The sequence below is a fragment of the Pan troglodytes genome, chromosome 9 (assembly GCF_028858775.2).
Source record: "Pan troglodytes isolate AG18354 chromosome 9, NHGRI_mPanTro3-v2.0_pri, whole genome shotgun sequence".
NCBI classification, from domain to species: Eukaryota; Metazoa; Chordata; class Mammalia; order Primates; family Hominidae; genus Pan; species Pan troglodytes.
Window position 1 is genome coordinate 74,158,465 of NC_072407.2, and position 21,998 is coordinate 74,180,462.

The 21,998-nt window shown below is 45.5% G+C and overlaps 1 protein-coding gene across 3 annotated transcripts; it reads left to right on the forward strand.

Annotated features, from left to right (window-relative positions):
* Window positions 1–1,558: 1,558 nt before the first annotated feature.
* FOLR3 (folate receptor gamma) lies at window positions 1,559–16,655 on the forward strand. Of its 3 annotated transcripts, none has more exons than XM_009423703.5 (5): window positions 1,559–1,648; window positions 12,734–12,907; window positions 15,724–15,912; window positions 16,110–16,245; window positions 16,350–16,655. In XM_009423703.5, the coding sequence occupies exons 2-5, from the start codon at window positions 12,740–12,742 to the stop codon at window positions 16,592–16,594; spliced, it is 738 nt and encodes a 245-aa protein (XP_009421978.1). In that variant the 5' UTR covers window positions 1,559–1,648; window positions 12,734–12,739; the 3' UTR covers window positions 16,595–16,655. The 3 variants fall into 3 exon arrangements, with proteins under 3 accessions (XP_009421978.1, XP_001174622.2, XP_009421979.1); XM_001174622.5 differs by lacking the exon at window positions 1,559–1,648 and adding an exon at window positions 12,448–12,555; XM_009423704.5 differs by lacking the exon at window positions 1,559–1,648 and adding an exon at window positions 12,453–12,555 and having other exon boundaries at window positions 12,740–12,907.
* The last annotated feature ends 5,343 nt before the right edge of the window (window positions 16,656–21,998 follow it).

The following is a 21,998-nucleotide window of genomic DNA, read 5'->3' on the forward strand; positions in this document are numbered from 1 at the left end:
CCCCACAGGGTTCTCGTCAGGGTCAAATGAAACAATACATGTGATAAGGTTCAGCTTCTGACCCAAGGAACTGCTCAGTGACCTAATCTAGAGGCCTTGATCTAAGTACTGAGGGAGAGAGGAGGCTCCAACTGGGGGAGCTGACTGACTGGATTCGAATCCAGCCCAAGGTCTATTACCCATCCTCTGGGGACCTTGGCTCTGTATTCATTTCCTATAGCTGCTATAACAAATTACTACAAACTTCTTGGCTTAAACCACACAGATTTGTTATCTTTCAATTCTGAAGGTCAGAAGCCATAAATCAATGTGTCAGCAGGACTACATTCCTTGTGGAAGCTTCCAAGAACAATCAATTTCCTTGCCTTTTCCAGCTTCCAGAAGCCACCTGCATGCCTGGGCTGGTGGCCCCCCTTCCTTGTGTCCCTCTAACCTCTTGTTTCCACCTTTATGTGTCCTACTACTCTCTCTGAGCTCCTGCCTCCCTCGCATCAGGATTACATCAAGTCCATTCAGAAAATCCAGGATCATCTCCCCATCTCAAGACCCATTTCTTAATCACATTTGCAAAGTCCCTTTTGCCATATAAAGTAGCATTCAGACGTTCCAGAGATTAGGACATGGACACAGGTACCATCTCTCTCCCATGTGGGCCTCAGTTTGCATTTTAGGAAAATAAGAGCATTGGTCATGCCCTGTCCTCCCTGTCACCCTTGCTCTGTGGAGTTCTACCTGAGGCAGGAATATTGGGTGGAGGCTAGAGGGTTGGGTCCTGCCTGCCTGACTACCCTAGCACCCAAATTCTCACAATCTTGTCACCAGCAGTTATAGCCCCAGGGCCTGGCTGTCCCCCAACCCGTGTTCCAGTGCCCCACTGTTCCCTTCCATTTCCTGGGTGCTTCTGATGCAGGACTTTTTCCTGGACCCTTCACTGGACTCACAAGAGGGGTGCCCTGTTTATTCAGTCCACCACGCTCAATCTCTTGCAGGAGGGAGCACATGAGTGAGTGAGTGCAGGATCTGGTTGGCTGATCCAGGTGCTGGCAGCAGCAAGCTCCATGCAGGGCCCTCGGCCAGTCTAGATGTGAGCGAGCAAGGGCAGGATCCAGCCGGCTGCTCTGGGCACTGGCAGGAGAAATCTCCATGTGGGGCCTGCGGCAGTGCCCAGGTGGGGGTGCCCATGACCCCGAAGCCCCAGAGGGAGTATTACACTGCTCTCCTAGTTCTGCTGTCCATGGACGGTGGTGTGTTAGCAGCTCAGTTGGCCCCTTGCATCGTCTCATGGGGTGGTTGCCCTCTGCCAGCAAGGGCAAAGAGCCAGTGTGACAGCCTTTCTGGGTACCCACACTTGGTGGGTCCCGAGCCCTTGGCCAGTGTCCAAGAAGAATGAGGTTGTGCAGACAATTGAAGAATGATGAAGGTGGATAATTTTATTAAGCAATGAAAACAGCTCTCAGCAGAAAGGGGAGCTAGAGAGGAAACAGGAAGGGCCAGTCATCTTCCCCCAAAGTCAGGCCATCTCTTCTGTAGTCCAGCCATCTCTTCCTCAAAGTCCGGTTGTCTCCTCGAAGTCCGGCCATCTTCCCATCTACTGACTGAGTCTGGGGCCTTTATATGCACAGGACGGGGAGTGCATGCTGATTGGTTTGTGAGTATGCAAAACAGGTTAAAGTGAAGACATCACTCAAAGATGGGCATGACAGTGTAGAAAACCAATTAGGAAAGGGTAAGTATATGTAAAATAGGTGAAGGGTGGGGATCAATCAGAGGAAAGCACAACAAATGGGAAGATAAGTCTTCAATCTGGTCTGAGGATTTAGCTTGTAGCTTGGCTTTCAGGCTTTAAACTGGCTTTGGCTTGGAAATGGGGTTTCACCAGGGACCAGTCCCTATTTGCCTAGGCATTTGGCTGCCTCCTGTCCCTCTCATTTCCCCCTCTGAAGAGGTACAACTACTTGTTGTTAGAATAGGGACAAAGACAATCTTAACTACTTCCTGCTGACAGGGGATGCTGTTTTGGGCAAACAGCAATCAGAGCTCCCTCAGAGGCCTATCTAAGGGTCCCAGGTTAAAGGGAGCCATCATTCAAGGCTCTGTTCAGAGTTTGATGGCCTCTAAGTGAGAAGAAACAGTTTGGGTTATTAGATGACATGTATCAAAATGGAACAACAAGGAGGTAAAGACAGCTCAAAAATCCCAAGTCTGCTGACATGCCCAGATAACTGGTGGCTATAGTTATGCCTGCTAAGATTTGGATGCGTGGTGCTTGGCTTTGGTTTGCTCCCTTGTTTTCATTTTCCCAAAAAAACCTCCAGATTATGAGCACCACATCCTATTTACTCCTATCAGCTGCAGGATAATTGCCCAGAACTAGAATATTGATTCATATTTTTACATTACCCATCCCCTCTATTTCTTCTGAGCTACAACCAGAGATCACTAGTTGGTTCACAGGAATAAGCAGGATTAATCTAAAATGTAGGCAAAAGCTTAAAAACAACTGACACTAGAATTTAATGACAAGTGTATGATAAATTTTGAAACGTAATTTTTCTCTCTCCAGTCCTCATTTCTGTTAAAAATAAACCACGATAGGACTGAGTTGTTTGCAAAATAAACTTTAGTCTTATACTTGGTCTGGTCATTTGCATAAAGTGCAGCAAGAATAATCATTTTCACATAGGCTTTTAAAATTGGCTTTGATGGAACTCTGTTTCACAAGGAATCTCAGGTAGGACCTTTTAAAGCTGAGCTCAGCCATGGGTTTGTACCCTCAAATACCTATGAGTTGGGTAAATTCTTCTTTTCTTGAGGTCCCAGATAACATAGGGCTCTTGGGCCTGTTAGAAAATGACATTCTTTACTCACCACAGGTTAGGAACCCTGTCCAGGGACTGTGTAGACAAGGTATGAGGCCAGTTTTCCCAAGGGGATTTTATTGGCTCTGCAACTCAAGCTTGATTCCCTAAAGGAAAGCATACCATTCCAGTCAAAGCCTTGGTAAAATAACCGGTTTCTCCAGTTATATCCTGCTGCAAAAGAAAATAGATTTTTATTGCACTGATGCAAATAACTATATTGCCATAAGTTAAGAATATTTGCAAATAGTTTCCAAATTCTAGAGAAACCAGGCAGAGAGAAATATGCTCCAAATTTTCTTCACAGGAGTATACCTTACTCAATTGTTAAAAGCTGTAGATAGCTCAAAAGAAGTTTCCTTGACTCTGGAAAAAACAAAACAAGGATCAGCAATGTTTTAAGCAAAAAGTTAAAAAGGATTACTTCAGTTTTCTATTAGTTCAGTTTATTCAGTTAACTCTTGTTCTGCTTGATATTCAGGAGAATTTCAGCTCTTTATGACTCCTGTATGTTTTTCCTCTGTTCCAATGTCACAATCTCCAAAGTCATCAGAAACCTGCATTTGAGGGCACCTTTCAAAGTCCAATAGCTGACCACAAATCATCTTTTGAAAAGGGTCAAAACAAGACAACAATTGTCTGTGAATGACAAAATATCCTTGGGTAGTCACAGTCAAAAACACGATTGACAAAGAAATTTGGTTTTTCTCTGTGGTTTACAATAACTTAACACAATAACCTTAATTATGACTGATAGCATATACTCAGACATTTGAGTTTTAGAAGGCCCATACAATTAGGCTGGGCACCATGGCTCATGCCTGTAATCCCAGCACTTTGGGAGGCCGCAGTGGGTGGATCATGAGGTCAAGAGATCTAGACCATCCTGGCCAACATAGTGAAACCCTGTCTCTACTAAAGTACAAAAATTAGCTGGGCATGGTGGCACATGCCTGTAGTCCCAGCTACTCGGGAGGCTGAGGGAGGAGAATCGCTTGAACTCTGGAGGCAGAGGTTGCAGTGAGCCAAGATTGTGCCACTGCACTCTAGCCTGGTGACAGCGCAAGACTCTTTCTCAAATAAATCCCATACAATTTTGGAACATATATTAATATTATTCACTAAAATATACACTGAAGAAAGTCATACATTATTTTTATTTTGGCAATCCCATGTAACTAAATGTGTTAAATAATCCTGTTTACCTCTCTTTTGGATGCTCCAGGGGCCTTCAGTAGCATCCAAAAGTTAAGGGTTAGAAAAGACAACCTTGAACCTGAAGTTTGAATTTGGGAAGTCTATCAAACACATTAAAGATTTAAAACACTTACTATTTTCAAATAGAACTCCAGATTACCATAAGTTAGTTATTTTAGCCAAAATCATGACTCAAAAATTTTAAAACAAGGCAAAAACCTTTCATTATCCTTCACTATTACGTGAAAATCTTCTTCGAGAGAAAGTCAAATTTCACCCTTGCATGTAAATCTATTTTCAGTAGTCTCAATTACATGTTGTAATGGTAACTCTTAGCAATTTTTAATTTTAATGTAAAACCTGGTAAGTTATTTTAATTATGTACTAGGCACAGATAAAGTCTGACTCTTTACAACATAGGTAAGGGTGTGGTTAATCCATATGATCCCAGACCTTACCAAATTGTAAAGCTGGCAAGTCAAACAGTTCTCAAAAGCCAAAGAAGCAGTTTATAACCTTACGACATTTAGCAAACCTAGTATCTGACCTGCATACATTAGACCACATATTTTCATTTTGATAACATTTGTATTTTACCAATTATCTTCAAAATTGTTTTTCTTTCTCAAAGATTAAAGTCACATGAACTAAAAGGCAATACAGCTTTTGTTTTTCCTTCAAAAAATATTTGATCTAAGCACTTATTTAAGCGAATTAGAGCTCTTTTTTTATATAAACATCACACACAAATAACACATATGTGATTACACAGACAGAAGATTCAGTAGTTGTAAGATTTTTCATTTGCCAATCTCCTAATTGGATTATTGGCCTCAGGGTGGAGCACTTCAAGAAGCAGGGCTAGGAAAGCATGCAGTTTCCAGGGCCTAATAAACAGGCATAGCTGGAAGACAAAAACAGATTTTGAAAGGGGTCTATCTGCTTTTAATTCCTGGGGTTCTATAAGAAAAACAGAGTTGGTTTTTTTTTTTTCCAAAATGGGATCCGTGGTGACTTCTCTGTTTTTCCCAAGGTGTCTTATGCTCTCAGAAGTTATCTTAGGGCCTCTCATGCATGCGTTAAGAGTGACAAGACAAATTGGAGAAAAATAATTCAGTTGACTGAGAAAAAATTGTTTTGCAGAGAAACAAGATCCATGAAGAAAAAAACACAAAGGCCTTTTAAATATACCTATAGCTTGGATATCCACTTTTAATTAAGCTGAGCACTCTTGAAGATAACCCTTTTAAATCCCTTAGTACCCAACTTTAGCCATGCCAAGCCACGAATATTTCTGGCTTTTGAACTTTACCATTTCTTTCAACATTTTGCACAGGGAGAGAGAGGCCAGAGGCCCGACTGGCAGAAAACTTTTACCCTTCTGTCCACATGTTCACAATTCTTTCCCCTTCTCACTCCATCCTTATTCCACTCTCAGCCTTCCTCATCTCAGTAAATAGCCAAGCACTCCTCTCTAATTGCTCAGACCAACACACTCTGGAGTCATCCTAATTCCTCCCTTTCTCTCATGTCCTCCATCTCAGCAAATCCTATCAAAACATCCTTCAAAAGACATGACATTACTCCTCCCTTTTCACCACGTCCACTGCCACCACATAGCCCTGGTTCAAGTCATGGTTGCCTTAAGGCTGGGCCATTCACATAGACATCTGTGTCAATTGTCTGCTTTCCCTTGTCCCTAGAGTCAGATCAGATGTTGAACTGGAAAAAGCAAATAAAGTTTCCATTTCATTCAGAGTAAAATCCCCCGTCTTTGCTGAGTCTGAACCATGGGGCCCTGCAGATCTGGCCTGGACCCCACACCTGCCACTCCCAGCTCACTGCTGGCCACACTGGCCTCCTCCTCTTCGCTGTTTCTTCCTGAAATGCACTGAGTACATTTTTGCTTCAGGGCCTTTGGACCTACTGGTCCCTCTGTCTGGAGCACTCCTTTCTCCATGTTCACATGACTCCCTTCTTACCTCATTATGGTATCAGCCCAAGCATCACCTCCTAGATCTTTCCTGTAGAAGATAGTAGCCCCTCCTTCATCACTCTCTGTCCCCTTAGCCTGCTTCAGTTTTCTTCAGAGCACAATCATCATCTTTATTTGTTTTCTGTCGTCTCTCTCTAACAACCTCCCACCCCCAAACTAGAATGTCAGCTCTATGACAGTAGGGACTTTTTCATGGTCACTTCTGTAGCTCTAGAACCCAGAACAGCCTAGCACATGGTAGATGCCCAATAACTAATTCTGAGCTTAGTTTTTGAATGAATCCCCACTTCTACCCTCCTGGTCGAAGGCACCATCATCCCAGGCCTGGACTTGTGAAACAGCTTTCTAACTGTCTACCTTGCCCAATTCCAGCCTACACATAATCCCATCTGAACACACCAAGACTGCCAATTGAACTGTGACATTCCCCTACTTAAAACTCTTTCACTGTGACCAGTTGTAGAAACAACATTTTGTTTATCCATTTATCCATCCGTGGACACTTGGGTTGCTTTCAACTTTTAGCTATCGTGAATTAATGCTGCTGTGAATATGACTGCACAGATAGCTGTTTGAATCCCTGCTTTCAATTCTTTTGGGTGTGTGCCCACAAGAGGAATTGCTGGATCATATGGTAATTCTATGTTTAATTTTTTTTCACAGCATCTGGACCATTTTACATTCCCCCTCCACTAGATATGTTCTTATATACAAAGGTGGACGGCTATACAAGGACATTCCCTACAGCATTGACTATAACAGTGAAATACAAGAAGCCACTTAAATTCAATAGAATAATGAAATAGAATCATATAGATCTATGTACACAGATAAGGGACCATCTATAGTACATTCTGTTAAGTAAAGCAAGCAAAGTGAGCTGGGCACAGTGGCTCATGCCTGTAATTCTAGCACTTTGGGAGGCTGAGGTGGGAGGATCACTTGAGCCCAAGACGTCAAGGCTGCTATGACCTATGATTATGCCACTGCACTCCAGCCTGACTGACAGAGAGAGACCCTGTCAAAAAGAAAAAGAAAAAAGAAAAGAAATCAAAGTGCAAGGGAATTAGGGGGTATTCTTCTTCCTGAGGACTGGTGCCATGGCATCCAGAGAAAGAACATTGGTGGGGATACTGATGAAAAAGAATAAAGTTTGTAGATTAGTTAAAAGTATTCCCTTAATGTTAATTTCCTGATTTTTTAAGTAATTGGGCTTTGGTTTTGTCAGATGCCAACATTTGGGGAAACTGGATGAAAGCATATGGGAAACCTCTTTACTACTTTTGCAATTTTTCTGTTAAGTCTAAAATTATCTCAAAACACTAAGTTAAGAAAATCAAATAAACTTGGTGTCTTAAACCAATACCAATTAGGCTGGGGGCAGTGGCTCATGCCTGTAATCCTAGCAATTTGGGAGGCTGAAGTGGGCCAATAACCTGAGGTCGGGAGTTCGAGACAAGCCTGGCCAACATGGTGAATCCCCGTCTCTACTGAAACTACAGAAATTAGCCGGGCATAGTGGCATGTGCCTATAATCCCAGCTACCCGGGAGGATGAGGCAGGAGAATCACTGGAACCAGAAGGCAGAGGCTGCAGTGAGCTGAGATCGCACCACTGCACTCCAGCCTGGGGGACAGAGCAAGACTCTGTCTCAAAACAAAACAAAACAAAAACACAATACTTATTTACTTATACTTCAAGATTTTGTGAGTTTAATTATACTTCAAGATTTTGTGAGATTTTGCCCAAGAATTTGGGCAAGACTCAAGATTGGCCCATCTTGGCCGGGCGTGGTGGCTCACTCCTGTAGTCCCAGTATTTTGGGAGGCCTAGGTTGGAGGATTGTTTGAGCCCGAGAGTTGAAGACCAGCCTGGGCAACATGGCGAAACCTCCTCTCTACAAAAATACAAAAATTAGCTGGGCGTGGTGGTGCGTGCCTGTAGTCCCAGATACTCAGGGAGGTTGAGGCTGCAGTGAGCCATGATGGTGCCACTGCACTCCAGCTGGGGTGACAGAGTGAGACCCTGTCTCCAAAAAATACAAAGGTAAAATAAAGATTGGCCCATCTACCCTCAACAGTTGCCTGGACTCCCTGGGGCTCAGTGCACCTAGATGCTGGACTCGGATAACCATCTGATCTTTGATGTAGTGGACAGACACTTTGTTCTTGCCATCATCTTTGGTACCTGAGATAGAAAGCCTTAAAGAGAGGCCACGCCCATGATTAAGTTTCAGGTCAAAACAACGAGCAAAAAGGCAACGGCTATAGTTGTAGGTGTAGCAAATCAGTGTGCCTTTTATCTAGAGGCTACTGAAAACCAGACATTCATTAAAGATATTCTGGTCACTTGGATGAAGGCTGGCCTTGGCATTCACCTGAATCTTTAGTAGAGTCTTTAGCACCATTGGCAACTCAGCCAGACCTGGCCTTGGCCACGATAGTGGAGCCTGGGATTGGAGGGCATGAATTTTATGAAGGCTGTAATATCAGAAATTCGTTGGTTGAGGACATACCTCTTTCTTTTTGGACCCTGTGGGCATAATGCTATTGATACATGTGCAGAGGAGGAATTAATATGACTGTGATTGACAGAATAATTATGAAGTGCAAAGACCTCAGATCTGTGATCAGCTTCCATAGAAGTATTTGCTCAGAAGCTTCTCAGAAACATTCTCATGATTGAAGAAGCCTTGAAGAGCCCGTATTTCTGTCTATGAAATCTCCTGTTTACTTTACTATGAGGACCCATCAGAAAGTAACTGAGGTAGTGCTGATTTCCTGAGCAATTATTCAGTCCACTGTCTCAAATCCATCATGCAGAATGTTCACAGAGGGTAAAGTAAGTTTGACTATTATAACTACTCACTTTTATAAGTGATTTAATTTAAAGATTAATGTGATAAGTACTCTGTTTTTCCTGGGAATTTTGTTGTAGAAAGAGTAACTGCTGTGTAGCTAAACTAAGGTTATAAGCCAAATTGTTTCCTCAGAGTTTAAGAAACACAATACTAACTCTCATGGGTTTACTAGTTGTCTGTTGCTGCATAACAAATCATTCCATAATTTTGTGGTGTATTGCTGCAGACAATGTTAAACTAAGTGGATGAAAAGGATATTCACATAGTCTCAGAGTGTCTCCCTACAAGGTAGGATTACTAACAAAGGGAAACTAATAATTATATAGTAAGGAAATCTCCTTAACCCAATAATCACCAGCAATAAGATGCAGCAACCCTCATCATGTACCTCTTGATATGATGCACTGACAAAAGCACCTCTCTTCTCTAATTTTCTTGCCAAAATGCATAAGCTCAAGCTAATTACAGGAAAATATAGACAAACCCAAATTGAGGGACATTCTGCAAAATAACTGAACAGTAATTCTCCAAAAGTGTCAAGGTCATAAAAGACAAAGACATTGAGGAACTGTCACAGATTGGAGGGAGACTAAGGGGACATGACAACTACATGCAACCTGGAATCATGGACTGAATCCTGGGCCAGAGAAAGGACATTGGGGGGGAAACTGGTGTAAAGGGCATAAAGCTTGTAGATTAGTTAACAGTATTGCCTCAATATTAATTTCCTGATTTTTTTAAGAACTGGGCTTTGGTTACATAAGATGCCAACATTTGGGGAAGTTGCATAAAAACATACGGGAAATCTTTTGACGATGTTTTGCAGTTTTTCTGCAAATCTAAAATTATTTCAAAACAAAAAGTTTAAAAATCAAATACACATAGTTGCTTGAAATAGTAACTATTTTATTATATTCCAAGATGTTGTGAGTCAGGAATTTGGGCAAAACTCAGGTGGGCGATTCTTCTGCAAAGACCCCCACAACACATTCAAAGTCACAGGCAGAGGTTGTTGGGGGAGGGCATTGAAAAGAAGAGAAGAGTCATAGGTGGGTGCAATGGAGGGAGGGCAGAGGGCTGCTGACTATGGTGCAGGACTCATCCATAATGGAGCCCTGGGGAGGCAAGGGCTTCGTAACTAGACACTGGTCTTGTCACCTCAGACTCACCTGTAGCAGGACCAGATACTGAGGTCAGACTGAAAACACAGGCTCTGCCTCAGGAGAGGCTCTCTACTAGCTGAGTAAATGATGACAGTATTGGAAATGTTCCCAACATCATAATGGGAAAACATCACTTCACACTACATAAGCAATACACAGGAGCAGTGCCGGTCGTCTTCCCAGGTTAGTAGCAGTTCTACTGCCTCCAAGAGTGTTGGAGAAATACAAACCAAGCATTAGGCACTTTTAACTTGAAAACATGAAGTTCTCTTTCCTAACTTTCTTTGTTTCCTTATTTCTTCTTCTTCTTCTTCTTCTTCTTCTTCTTCTTCTTCTTCTTCTTCTTCTTCTTCTTCTCCTTCTCCTTCTCCTTCTTCTTCTTCTTTTTTTGCTGAGACAGGGTCTCACTCTGACAGTACAGTGGTGCCATCACAGCTCACTGCAGCCTCGACCTCCAGGGCTCAAGCAATCCTCCCAGCTCACCCTCCCAAATGGCTGAAACTACAAGCTCGCACCACCATACGTGGCTAATTTTTCTATTTTTGTGTGCAGATGAGGTTTTCCTATGTTGCCCAAGTGGTCTCAAACTCCTGGGATCAAGTGATCCATCTACCTCAACCTCCCAAAACGCTGGGATTACAGGTGTAAGCCACCACACCCAGCCCACTAACTGTTTTATATCGGCTAATGAAATAGTTTTAAGTTTAGACCCTACAAGGCATAAAGAAATAACTTTAGTTATGTTATCAGATGTACAGTAATACTCAAGTGTGCAACTGTGGATAACTTGAGTTCATGAGGTTTTTGTTTTTTTGTCAAAAGAATAAATTTATAGTGAAACTACCTAAAAAAGCAAAGTACAGAACAGTATGCTACCATTTGTGCACAGAAATGGGATATATATGGTGTAACTGCATCGAATTTACTGGATGTATGTCCAGGGACCAGAACTCTTGGTGGCTTCATGTTCATACTTTTGCAAGCACATGTATAGTATCCTTAACTTAAAGGTACTGTTGTATACATTCTAGTGTTATCAAAATTTACATACATATTATCAAGTCAGAGAGGTCATTCTGTGTCTTAGTATTTTCACTTCATATTTGGTATATTTATGTATGTATACACACATACCTATATGTATTTAAATAAGATTTATAGTCACATGGTCCAAAAATCAAAACAATGTGGAAAGGTTTACAGAGAAAAGTCTCAAGCCTAATCCTGTTCTCTACTGCCAAGTGACCATGTTATTAATTTCTTTTCATACCTTGCCACAGAATTTTCACCTGCAAACACAGATATTCTTTTCTTTTTTAATGACAGAGTCACGTTCTGTTATCCAGGCTGGAGTGCAGTGGCGTGATCTTGGCTCACTGCAAACTCCTCCCGGGTTCAAGTGATTCTCCTGTCTCAGCCTCCTGAGTAGCTGGGATTACAGGCATGTGCCACCACACCCAGCTAATTTTTGTATTTTTAGTAGAGATGGGGTTTTATCATATTGACCAGGCTGATGTCGAACTCCTGACCTCAAGTGATCCGCCTGCCTCGGCCTCCCACAGTGCTGGGATTACAGGCGTGAGCCACCACGCCCAGTCAACACAGACATTCTTACTCCTTTTTTACAGAGAATTTATTATCATTATTTTTTACATAGCATTTTTCTGCACCTTTCTTTTTCCACTTAACAATGCACTTGAAGATTTTTCCATATTTGTACATCAGGAGCTTTCTCTTTCTTTGTTACCACATTAAATTCCACTGGGTAGATGTACCATAATTTAACTGGGTCCTTATTGAAAGACAATTGAGCTGTCTCCTAGACAAAACCTTGTGCACTTTCCCTAACAGAGGGTCTAACCAAGCAGGCAGGATGGGGTTATAAAGTAGGTGGGGAGGTGGGAGAGACTCCACCTTCCCAGGTGGGCTGAGAATGGAGGTAAGGCCCTGCAACAGGACAGAGGGAAAAGTGGGGATGAGAGGTGGGAGGCGAGATAGCGCCCACTGTTCTCGCTCAGCCCCCTCCTCCATTTGCCTCTGACCTGTTGGCCTCCCCCAACCTCTGAGCCTGCCTCTGCCTAGGTAATTTCCCAAGACCCAGAAGGGGTGAAGGGTGAGGTGCGATTGCCCCCACCTCCTTGCCTCCCGCAGCATCTGCTCCGGGACCATGAACAATAGCTGACAGCTCCATGGCCTTTGCTGTCCCCATCTCAGCTTCCCTGGGCATCTAAACCTCAGCTGCCATGGGGTAGGAGGACAGGCTGAGGAAGCAGAAGCCTGAGGCTGTCTAGAGTCTCACTGCTGCATCAGCAGGCCACCACCTGTGGTTCCTCCTTGTGCAAATTTGAAAAGAATTGCATAAAACACTGGAGAAATCCAAGAGGGGAAGTCCACAAGAGCGGTGGCTCCCTACAAGGTCACAGAGCAAGCTGGTGTCAGAGCCTGGACCTACAGCGCTGTTGGTGGAGGTCCTGCCTCCAGGTAGGGGAAGGGCTCCCTCTCACCTCCACACACAGCGCATTTCTTGGCTCAGCTGCCCTATAGGGGATGCAGGGTGGGGACAGCAGAGATCTGGGCCTGGGAGGGAGACAGTACACAATCACATGGCTGTTGCCCCTCCCTCAGGCCTTGTCTACCTCTGACTGTGGCTCTCTGGCAGGAATAGATGGACATGGCCTGGCAGATGATGCAGCTGCTGCTTCTGGCTTTGGTGACTGCTGCGGGGAGTGCCCAGCCCAGGAGTGCGCGGGCCAGGACGGACCTGCTCAATGTCTGCATGAACGCCAAGCACCACAAGACACAGCCCAGCCCCGAGGATGAGCTGTATGGCCAGGTGAGGGCAGCCTGGTGTAGGACAGCATGCACACAGGTCAGAGGGTGATGGCACGAGCAATGGCAGGTCCAGTGTGGTCAGAACCAAGGGTGCCGCTGCTGACAAGGAAGGGGAGGGGCGGCCAGGGCCACCATGCCACAGGTAAGGCCACTGAGGCAGCTTGGGGAATATGAGCTCCAATTTGAACTCCAGGCTCAGGAGTGTGCTTGTATTTCATTCCTCTGGTCTCCTGGCCTGCTCCCTACAAGGGTTCACATTCCCAGAGGGCTGGGGATGTGCCTAGGGAGAGACTGTGGCGTGGACACAATCTGTGGGTTAAAGCGAAGACAGGACAGCCTGGAAGCCCCATGACATCTGAGTCACTCCCAACATTCCATTTGCTTATTTTTAAATCGGGGTTAAAAAAAAAAAACAAATACATAACATACATTTTCCATTTTAGCCATTTTTAACTGTACGGTTCAGTGGCATTAAGTATGCTCATGTGGTTGTGCAACCATCACCACCATCCATCTCCTGACCTCTTTCATTCTCCAAAACTGAAATGGAAACTCTGTGCCCACCACTTCATTTGCTTTTCAGAACCTTCTAGAGCACATCCTCCTTGCCAGGAAATGGTGTGGATGTAGAACTTTGAGAGAGACAGATGACTATCATTCTCAGGGCCATGAGCTATATGAGAGTGATGATATTTGTTGAGCCCTTACTATAGCAAGGGAGTTCTTCTCATTGTACTCAGTAACTCTTTTGGAGGCAACAACCCTTGACCCTGACAGGCAGGACCCATGTCTGCCAAACCCTAAGACCCATGATGTGCAAGGGGTCTTGCAGGAAGACCAAGAGTTGGAACATCCAAGGAAAAGCAAGTGTGAAGTCGGGCTGGCGGGGAAGCATGTTCTGTGTCAGCCGGCACTGGGCGTGGGCCAGGGTGTGGGAGGTGGGTAGGTCTGGCTCCACTCCCATGGATTTCCCTATTGTTTCTCCTGGGTGCTCAGGCCTGTCACGCCTCTGCCATCACTTGACCCTAGGTGCAAGGGTTCAGCCCAGAAATTTTATGCAATTGATTCATGACTTCTCAGGTTTTCTGAGTCCTGGCCTAGAGTGACTTCCCAAGAAAAACCTCCACCATTTCTGCTTGTCTTACCTGCCTTGTATTTACCTTTCTAGGATTGCCTTTTCCACATTTAGTCAAGTCTAGGTTCAGCCCCACGTGCAGGCTATAGCTCCTTCGTTCTCCACCACTCTCAGGATCTATCTAGAGTCTCCCCACCTGGACCTCCAGACCCTGGGAGAGCCAGACCAGCCCCTTGACCTCCACCCTCCCCCACAACCTGGGCCAGGTTCCTCTCCTCCCTGTCCTCAGTTATAATTTTTTTTTTTTTTTAATTTGAGGCAGAGTTTCGCTCTTGTCGCCCAGGCTGGAATGCAATGGCATGATCTTGGCTCACTGCAACCTCTGCCTCCTGGGTTCAAGTGATTCTCCTGCCTCTGCCTCCTGAGTAGCTGGGATTACAGGCGCCTACCACTGTGCCTGGCTAATTTTTTGGTATTTTTAGTAGAGACAGGGTTTCTCTGTGTTGGTCAGGCTGGTCTCGAACTTCTAACCTCAGGTGATCCGCCCGCCTCCTTAAATCTTAACCTCACTGTTTACCATGGGTGTAGCTTACTTAAACTCTGTAAAAATGGGGGTAAGGATTTGTACTGGGTTGTTGAGAGGATAAAGTGCAAAAGCCTCAGGGACTTTGCACCTATGGTTTTCTATGCCTAGAGTGTTCTTTGTCTCCCTTCTACACACAGCCCACCCACCCACTAAAACCATACCCTCCCTGAGGGTAGAGGTGTTCCTAGGACCTAGCACAGTGCCTGATGTATAATCAGCACTCAGTTAATATTGGCTGGATGCAAAATGAATAATATAAATAAGCTGAATAACATGAAATAGGCCGAACGCGGTGACTCACGCCTATAATCCCAACACTTTGGGAGGCCAAGGAGGGTGGATCACCTGAGGTCAGGAGTTCGAGACCAGCCTGGCAAACATGGTGAACCCCCATCTCTACTAAAAATACAAAATTAGCTGGGCATGGTGGCACGTGCCTGTAATCCCAGCTACTTGGGAGGCTGAGGCAGGAGAATTGCTTGAACCCGGGAGGTGGAGGTTGCAGTGAGCCAAGATCACGCCACTGCACTCCAGTCTGGGCAACAGGAGCGAAACTCTGTCTCAAAAAAAAGTTAGTTTAATAACATGAGATAACTTTTAAACTGTTAAGAGCTGTACTACTAATAATTACTCTCTCAGACAGTGGCTCTCCCTCATCTCCTATATCCCGTGGATTATCCTCTGTTAAAAGCCAAAATTAAGCAGGCATGGTGGCTCACGCCTCTAATCTTAGTATTTTGGGAAGCTGACATGAGCCAAGGAGTTTGAGACCAGCCTAGGCAACATAGTGAGACCCCATCTCTACAAAAATACTTTATATTAGCCAGGCATGGTGGCATGTGCCTGAATTCCAGCTCCTCGGGAGGCTGAGGTGGGAGGATTATTTGAGCCCAGGATGTTGAGGCTGCAGTGAGCTATGATCACACCACTGCGCTCCAGCCTGGTCAACAGAGCAAGACCCTGTCTCAAATAAATAAATGAATAAATATGGCGGAAAGCACCAATATTGTAATTGCCTCCGTCCCCAGGTGGGAGCTCCTCAAGGGCCCTCCCCAGGAAATGTTCCTCTGGATGACCTACCTGGGGCAGAGGAGCCAGAATATGGAGGAGATGGCTATGGTGGGGAGAGACTTAGTCCTGTGTCTTCCCCACCCAGTGCAGTCCCTGGAAGAAGAATGCCTGCTGCACGGCCAGCACCAGCCAGGAGCTGCACAAGGACACCTCCCGCCTGTACAACTTTAACTGGGATCACTGTGGTAAGATGGAACCCACCTGCAAGCACCACTTTATCCAGGACGGCTGTCTCTATGAGTGCTCACCCAACCTGGGGCCCTGGATCCGGCAGGTATGAGTGCTGTTCCCACAAACATTAACCTCAGCAGAGGGCGGAGCCTGCCAGTTGCTGGCAGGGAGGGCTTGGTCCAGGAATTCGGGTCTGAGGGTGGTGGACGCCCTGCCCCCTCCCACAGCTCTGGTCCCCTTCAAGGGTAAAGCTGCTGAGATACGTGGCTGACAGGAGTGTTCTGTCTCCTCCCCACTCAGGTCAACCAGAGCTGGCGCAAAGAGCGCATTCTGAACGTGCCCCTGTGCAAAGAGGACTGTGAGCGCTGGTGGGAGGACTGTCGCACCTCCTACACCTGCAAAAGCAACTGGCACAAAGGCTGGAATTGGACCTCAGGTGAGGACCTGAGGAGATAAGATGAGGAGTGGGAGTGGGGCTTTGGGGTTGGGAGGGGTGCGGTCTGGCCCAGAAGCTAAGGGTCTTACGTTCTCCTCCCTCAGGGATTAATGAGTGTCCGGCCGCGGCCCTCTGCAGCACCTTTGAGTCCTACTTCCCCACTCCAGCCGCCCTTTGTGAAGGCCTCTGGAGCCACTCCTTCAAGGTCAGCAACTATAGTCGAGGGAGCGGCCGCTGCATCCAGATGTGGTTTGACTCAGCCCAGGGCAACCCCAATGAGGAGGTGGCCAAGTTCTATGCTGCGGCCATGAATGCTGGGGCCCCGTCTCGTGGGATTATTGGTTCCTGATCCAAGAAGGGTCCTCTGGGGTTCTTCCAACAACCTATTCTAATAGACAAATCCACATGTGTCTTGGGTCTTGTAATTTCGGGACGAGTGGGTTGGAGGGACACATTGCTTCATCTTTTCCATTGACAGGCCCCAAATTGGGCTGGAACTAGCCTAATGTTCACTGGGAAGGAGGGTGTGGGGGTTGAGCTAGAATCCAGGTATCTGATCCGTTAGTCTGGGTCTCTTACCCCTGCACTGGCTTCCCCCTCATGCCAAGCTCATCCCACCGGCACTACACATGGAGAAAGACACAGACGGAGTGAAGAAGGGCAGAGATAGCTGAAGAGTTACTGGGCTTCAAGTTGGGAAGAGAGTTTCTTTAGTGATGTGCGCTGGGTGGAGATATTGGTGGGGAGGAGGGTCTTGATGAACACTTGCCTTGTTTCCATTTATTTATTTATTTATTTATTTATTTGAGACAGGAATCTTGATATATTGCCCAGGCTGGTCTTGAACTCCTGTGCCCAGACAATACTCCCTCCTTGGCCTCCCAGAGTGCTGGGATTATAGGCATGAGTCACTGTACCTGACCTGCTTTTTTTAAAAAAATGACAACTAATGTTGCAATTAACAATCTTTTACTTAGTGGAATGTTATACTTAAATTCCAGAAAGGATTATTGGGTCAAGAGTACATATAATTTTGAGAGTTACAACTTTATGGGGGTTGTATCAATGTGGCTCCCCCACCAGCAAAGTATGAGAGTGCCTCTTTCTCCACTGGGTGTGATGGCTCATGTCTGTGATCCCAGCAGTTTGGGAGGCTGAGGCAGGAGAATCTCTTGAGCCCAGGAGTTCAATATCAGCCTGGGCAACATGGTGAAACCCCAACTCTACAAAAAACTAAAAAAATCAGCTGGGCATGGTGGTGTGTGCCTGTAGTCCCAACTACTAGGGAGGCTGAGGTGAGAGAATCGCTTGACTCCCAGCAGGCTGCGGTTGCAGTAAGCTATGATCATGCCACTGCACTCCAGCCTGGGCAACAGGGCAAGACATTGTCTCAAAAAAAAAAAAAAAAGAGAGAGAGAGAGAGAGTGCCTGTTTCTCCACAACCTTGTCAACCCACTATGCCATTAAACTTTGGTTTTCTGCTCATCTTACAGGTGGGGAAAGGGCAGCTCAGTGCAGTTTTCATCTGCCATTGTTCTGAGATCTTTCCATATTGACCTATTGATATGTTAAATTACCAGGTAATAATCCATTCTATGTGTACATTACATTGAATTCAGTCTCCTACTGATGGGCATTGGAAGGAATGGGGTTCTTTTATGATCTTGACATTGCTGAAAGCCACAGGCCAGTTATTTAGTAGAATACTCCTCCATTTGGGTTTGTCTGTTTCCTCATGATTCATTGAGGTTATGCGTTTTGGGCACAAATACCCTACATGGTTATCCCGTGCATCATAACGGGAGGCACGTGGTGTGGGGTTTGCTCATTCCTGGTGACGTTAACTTTGATCTTTTTCTTGAGATTGTGTCTGCCAGGTTTCTCCACTACACTTTCCCCTTTGTAACTAGCAAATATGTTGTAGGGAGAGACTGGAGAACTAGAGATACTCTATTCATCAGCACACTTCCACCTATATGTTCTAGTAGCTGATGGACCTTAAACATGTCTTACTATGTTACAGCTCTTTCAACAACCCTTCAATACTTTTCAGTGGTATCAACTGTAAAAACCAAACTTCTTCACAATAGCACAGAAGACCATGCCCCTCCTTTGAGCTCTCAAGCCAAATCTCTCCCACACCACCCCATAAATGAGCTCCAGTCACATTTCTCATGTTGGGGGTCTTTGCTCCAGCAACTCTTTCTCTGCATGCCTGAAATGTTCTTCATTAATCCTCTGCAGCCTAGCACTTTGTGGCCACTTAGATCACAACCTACAATCCCCCCCTAAAATGACTTCTGACCACTCAACCTGACAAACCCACCCAGCTGATTTCTCATCACACTACTCTATGTCCTTGTGCAGATTTTTATCTACTGTGTTTGTTGTCAGCCTTTTCCCTAACAAAACATACTCTCCTGAAAGCAGGGTTTTGCCTGCGTCATTTTATGCTACATCCCCAGGGTCTGGGTCAGTGCCTGGCACCGAGGATGTGCTCAGTAAGTTAAGGAATCGCTGCATCCATTCTGTCAGTCAACAATTCCTTCTGAGCATCCAGTCCACTGGCCCATGCTGGTCTCAGCCAACAGGAAGGGAATTGAGTTCCTTGCAAGGTCTGGTAGGGACAGACAGTTCTGAGAACCAGTGACTCTTAGAACAAGGAGATGAGGCTTTCACAGAGGGAAACACAGAGTGTGGTATTATTCTGCTGAAGCCCAAAGAGGTCAGGGAAGGCTTCCAAAGGAGTAATGTTTGCCAAGCACAAAACAGCACAGGGAATGGCATTCCGTGGACAGGTTTCAGCAAGTGCAAAGGCTTAGAGGTAATAGAAGTGCGAGCAGAATTCCAGGGTGACTGAGAGAGGTTATGTGGGGAGTGGGCAGCAGTTAAGGCCAAAGAAGAAACACTGGATCTGCATTCCTTAGGATGGTGCCCTGTGGGCCCCTCACAGAGCTTCTCTCCTGCAACTGCTAGGTGAAAGAAGGCAGGCTTAGAATCGGACTGAGATCAGTAGTTTCTGCAGCTGGGAAGATGAGTGATGTGAGATTGCATGTGTGATAGGCTGGCACTCAGGGAAGACCTCAGGGTTCTCTCCTCCCCACTCTGAGGCCCCTCTCCTGCTTCCTGAAGCCCAGAGTCTCCACCTCTGTGAGTCAAACACCTTCCTGTTATCTGCCTGGTCCTAGGGCAGTCTTCGGGTTGGGGTTAGAAGGAATGCCAATGGTTAACCGTGTGGTATTAAGCTTCCAGCTCAGGCAGATACTCTCTGGACTGGTTCAAGCTGACTGCCTGACTGTCCCTCCCTGCTGGCCCTAGCACCCAGACTCCAGATAGGCGCACCACCTCATCCTTCAGAGCAGGGCTCTGAGACTCCACAAGTGGTGAGGACTTACCAGAGGAACTGAACTTGACCTCCAACCCAACCTTCCATTTGCTGGTATTATTCTGAAGCCCTCATGGCCCAGGGGTCTGCCTCAGGTAGCAGGTCTCACTCCTGCAGTGGAGAGGCCATAAAGTTCAGTTCATGATCAGCCCCCAAGCCAGGGGCAGCAGATGAGAGGGCAGGAGTTCCATCTAGAGGAGCTCCCATGTTCAGGCGTTCCTAGACACCTGCCTGCCCTTCTCCCATCAGCACTGGGGTATAAAGAAGGAAAGAGTCCTGAGAGTTCCAGAGGCCTCTACCTGCTGAGGTCTTCAGAGGACTCAACCCTCTGGGAAATACAAATAAAATCCTCAACCCTCCAAACAACTGAATGGACACCTCTTGGCCAAAGAGACCCCAGAAAAACTTTAAAATCTGAGTTTCCTGGCCGTGATGATAGGTCACTCACACCTCAGCACACCTGCTTCCTCACGAACCGTTACCAGGCTTCTTTCCCAAGAGCTAAACAGAAACCAGCCCTGGAAAACCAAGAACAGGAGACTCCTTCACTGATTTCAATTTCAACCAACTGCGAGACTCCCTTCCCTTTCCTGATTTTGACATGACAGCTGATCAGCTTACAAAACATTCCTGGCTGATCAATGACTCTCAACCATGGACCAGTTCTGGCTGGTTTACAGAGGCAGCACACAAAGTGCTTTGGGTCCTGTGTTTCACATTTTGACATACAGAGCCTAATTCAACTGCATTTTAATGTCTCCACCCCGAAGTGAATATGGGACATATTTAACATGTTTTATTGGTACACATGTGTGCAACTCTCATGAATATTCATAAATCCTCTTAAAACTTATTAAATATATATGTTTAGCCAACTGATTTAGTGTAAAACCCCTGTCCCACCCTCACTTCAATTCCTAGCTTGTAGGTTGCAACCCATCAAAAGAAATAAAGCTCTCTTTTCCAAATGTAAAGATCTTGTGATTTTAAGCCAATATAATTGAAGACAAGAGTAGGATCCATGGAGCAGCCCAGGTTCCCCCAGCGTAAGTGAATGCACAGGTGCCAGGTGGAGCCATTGACAGCTCATTTGTCTCCCTGACAGCTTTGGAAGGAAGGTTGGTAAGCTCTCCCCGATCTAAGATCTCTCACTTTTGAATTGAGATCTCGAGGACTTCATTTTTTTACCCTGATCCCCTCCATCCGGACCCTGCAAGTGCCATCTTTGTTGGCCCCAGGTTTCTAGATGGGGAGTTTGGGGGCAGTTCAGCCTGACTCATCTGGCCCATCAGGTTTGGTGAGGATGCTTGCCCTCTAGTGGCACACGAAGGAATGTGTTATGCTTTTCTGGGGAATCTAGATTCTAAGGAGACAGTCCCAGACCAGCTGCCATCAGGAACACGCATGTTTCAGAATTATGAGAAAAAGTCTTGTGAATATTTTGGATCCTGGAAAAAAGCTAACCTGGAACAATATAAAGATTTATAGGCCAAAATGGAGAACTTTTGGCAGAATGTCTGACATGCCTAAATTAGTTTATTTGCATGCACAATAGGGTTCAGGACCTCTCAGAAGCAATGGGGGGTCTTTTTTTTTTTTTTTTTTTGAGACAGAGTCTCACTCTGTCATGGGGAGTGGATTGGAATGGCACGAACATGGCTCACTGCAGCCTCGACCTCCCAGGCTCACTCATCCTCCCACCTCTGCCTCTCAAGTAGCTGGGATTATAGGCATGCACCACCACACCCCACTAATTTCTTTATTTTCAATTTTTAATTTTTTATAGACCATGCTTGTCTCAAATTCCTGGACTCAAGAAATCCTCCCACGGGAGACCATTTTTCAGTGGTATTATGAGAGCTCTAAACACAGTTGGGAGTCTCAGATAACCTCCTTAAATGAGACTAATTCAAAACTGAAGGAGTCTAATTCAAAACTTGACCAGCATATTCAAACCTATCTGCCACTATTGGACAGGTAGCTGAAGACACTGCAAAAAGCCTTATAGCCCAACAAATTGAATTCCCTGGCTCAAGTAGTAATAGATAATTTAATTGCTTCAGATTTTCTTTTACCCAAACAAGGAAGAGTCTGTGCAGTGGCCCATAACACCTGTTGCACTTACATCAACACTTCAGGTGAAGTAGAAACTCATATAGGGTTGGGCACAGTGGCTCACACCTATAATCCCAGCACTTTGGGAGGCTGGGGAGGGAGGATCGCTTGAGCTCAGGAGTTTGAGACCAGCCTGAGCAACATGGTGAAACCCTATCTCTACAAAAACTGCAAAAATTAACCAGGCATGGTGGCACATGCCTGTAATCCCAGCTATTTGGGAGGCTGAGGCAAGAGGATCACTTGGGCCTGG

Excerpts from the sequence above, each read along its gene's own strand:
- FOLR3 (XM_009423703.5), top strand. The coding sequence starts at position 12,740 with ATGGACATGGCCTGGCAGATGATGCAGCTGCTGCTTCTGGCTTTGGTG. Across the intron at positions 12,908-15,723 it reads AGGATGAGCTGTATGGCCAG|TGCAGTCCCTGGAAGAAGAA; the intron begins GTGAGGGCAGCC and ends TTCCCCACCCAG. Across the intron at positions 15,913-16,109 it reads TGGGGCCCTGGATCCGGCAG|GTCAACCAGAGCTGGCGCAA; the intron begins GTATGAGTGCTG and ends CTCCCCACTCAG.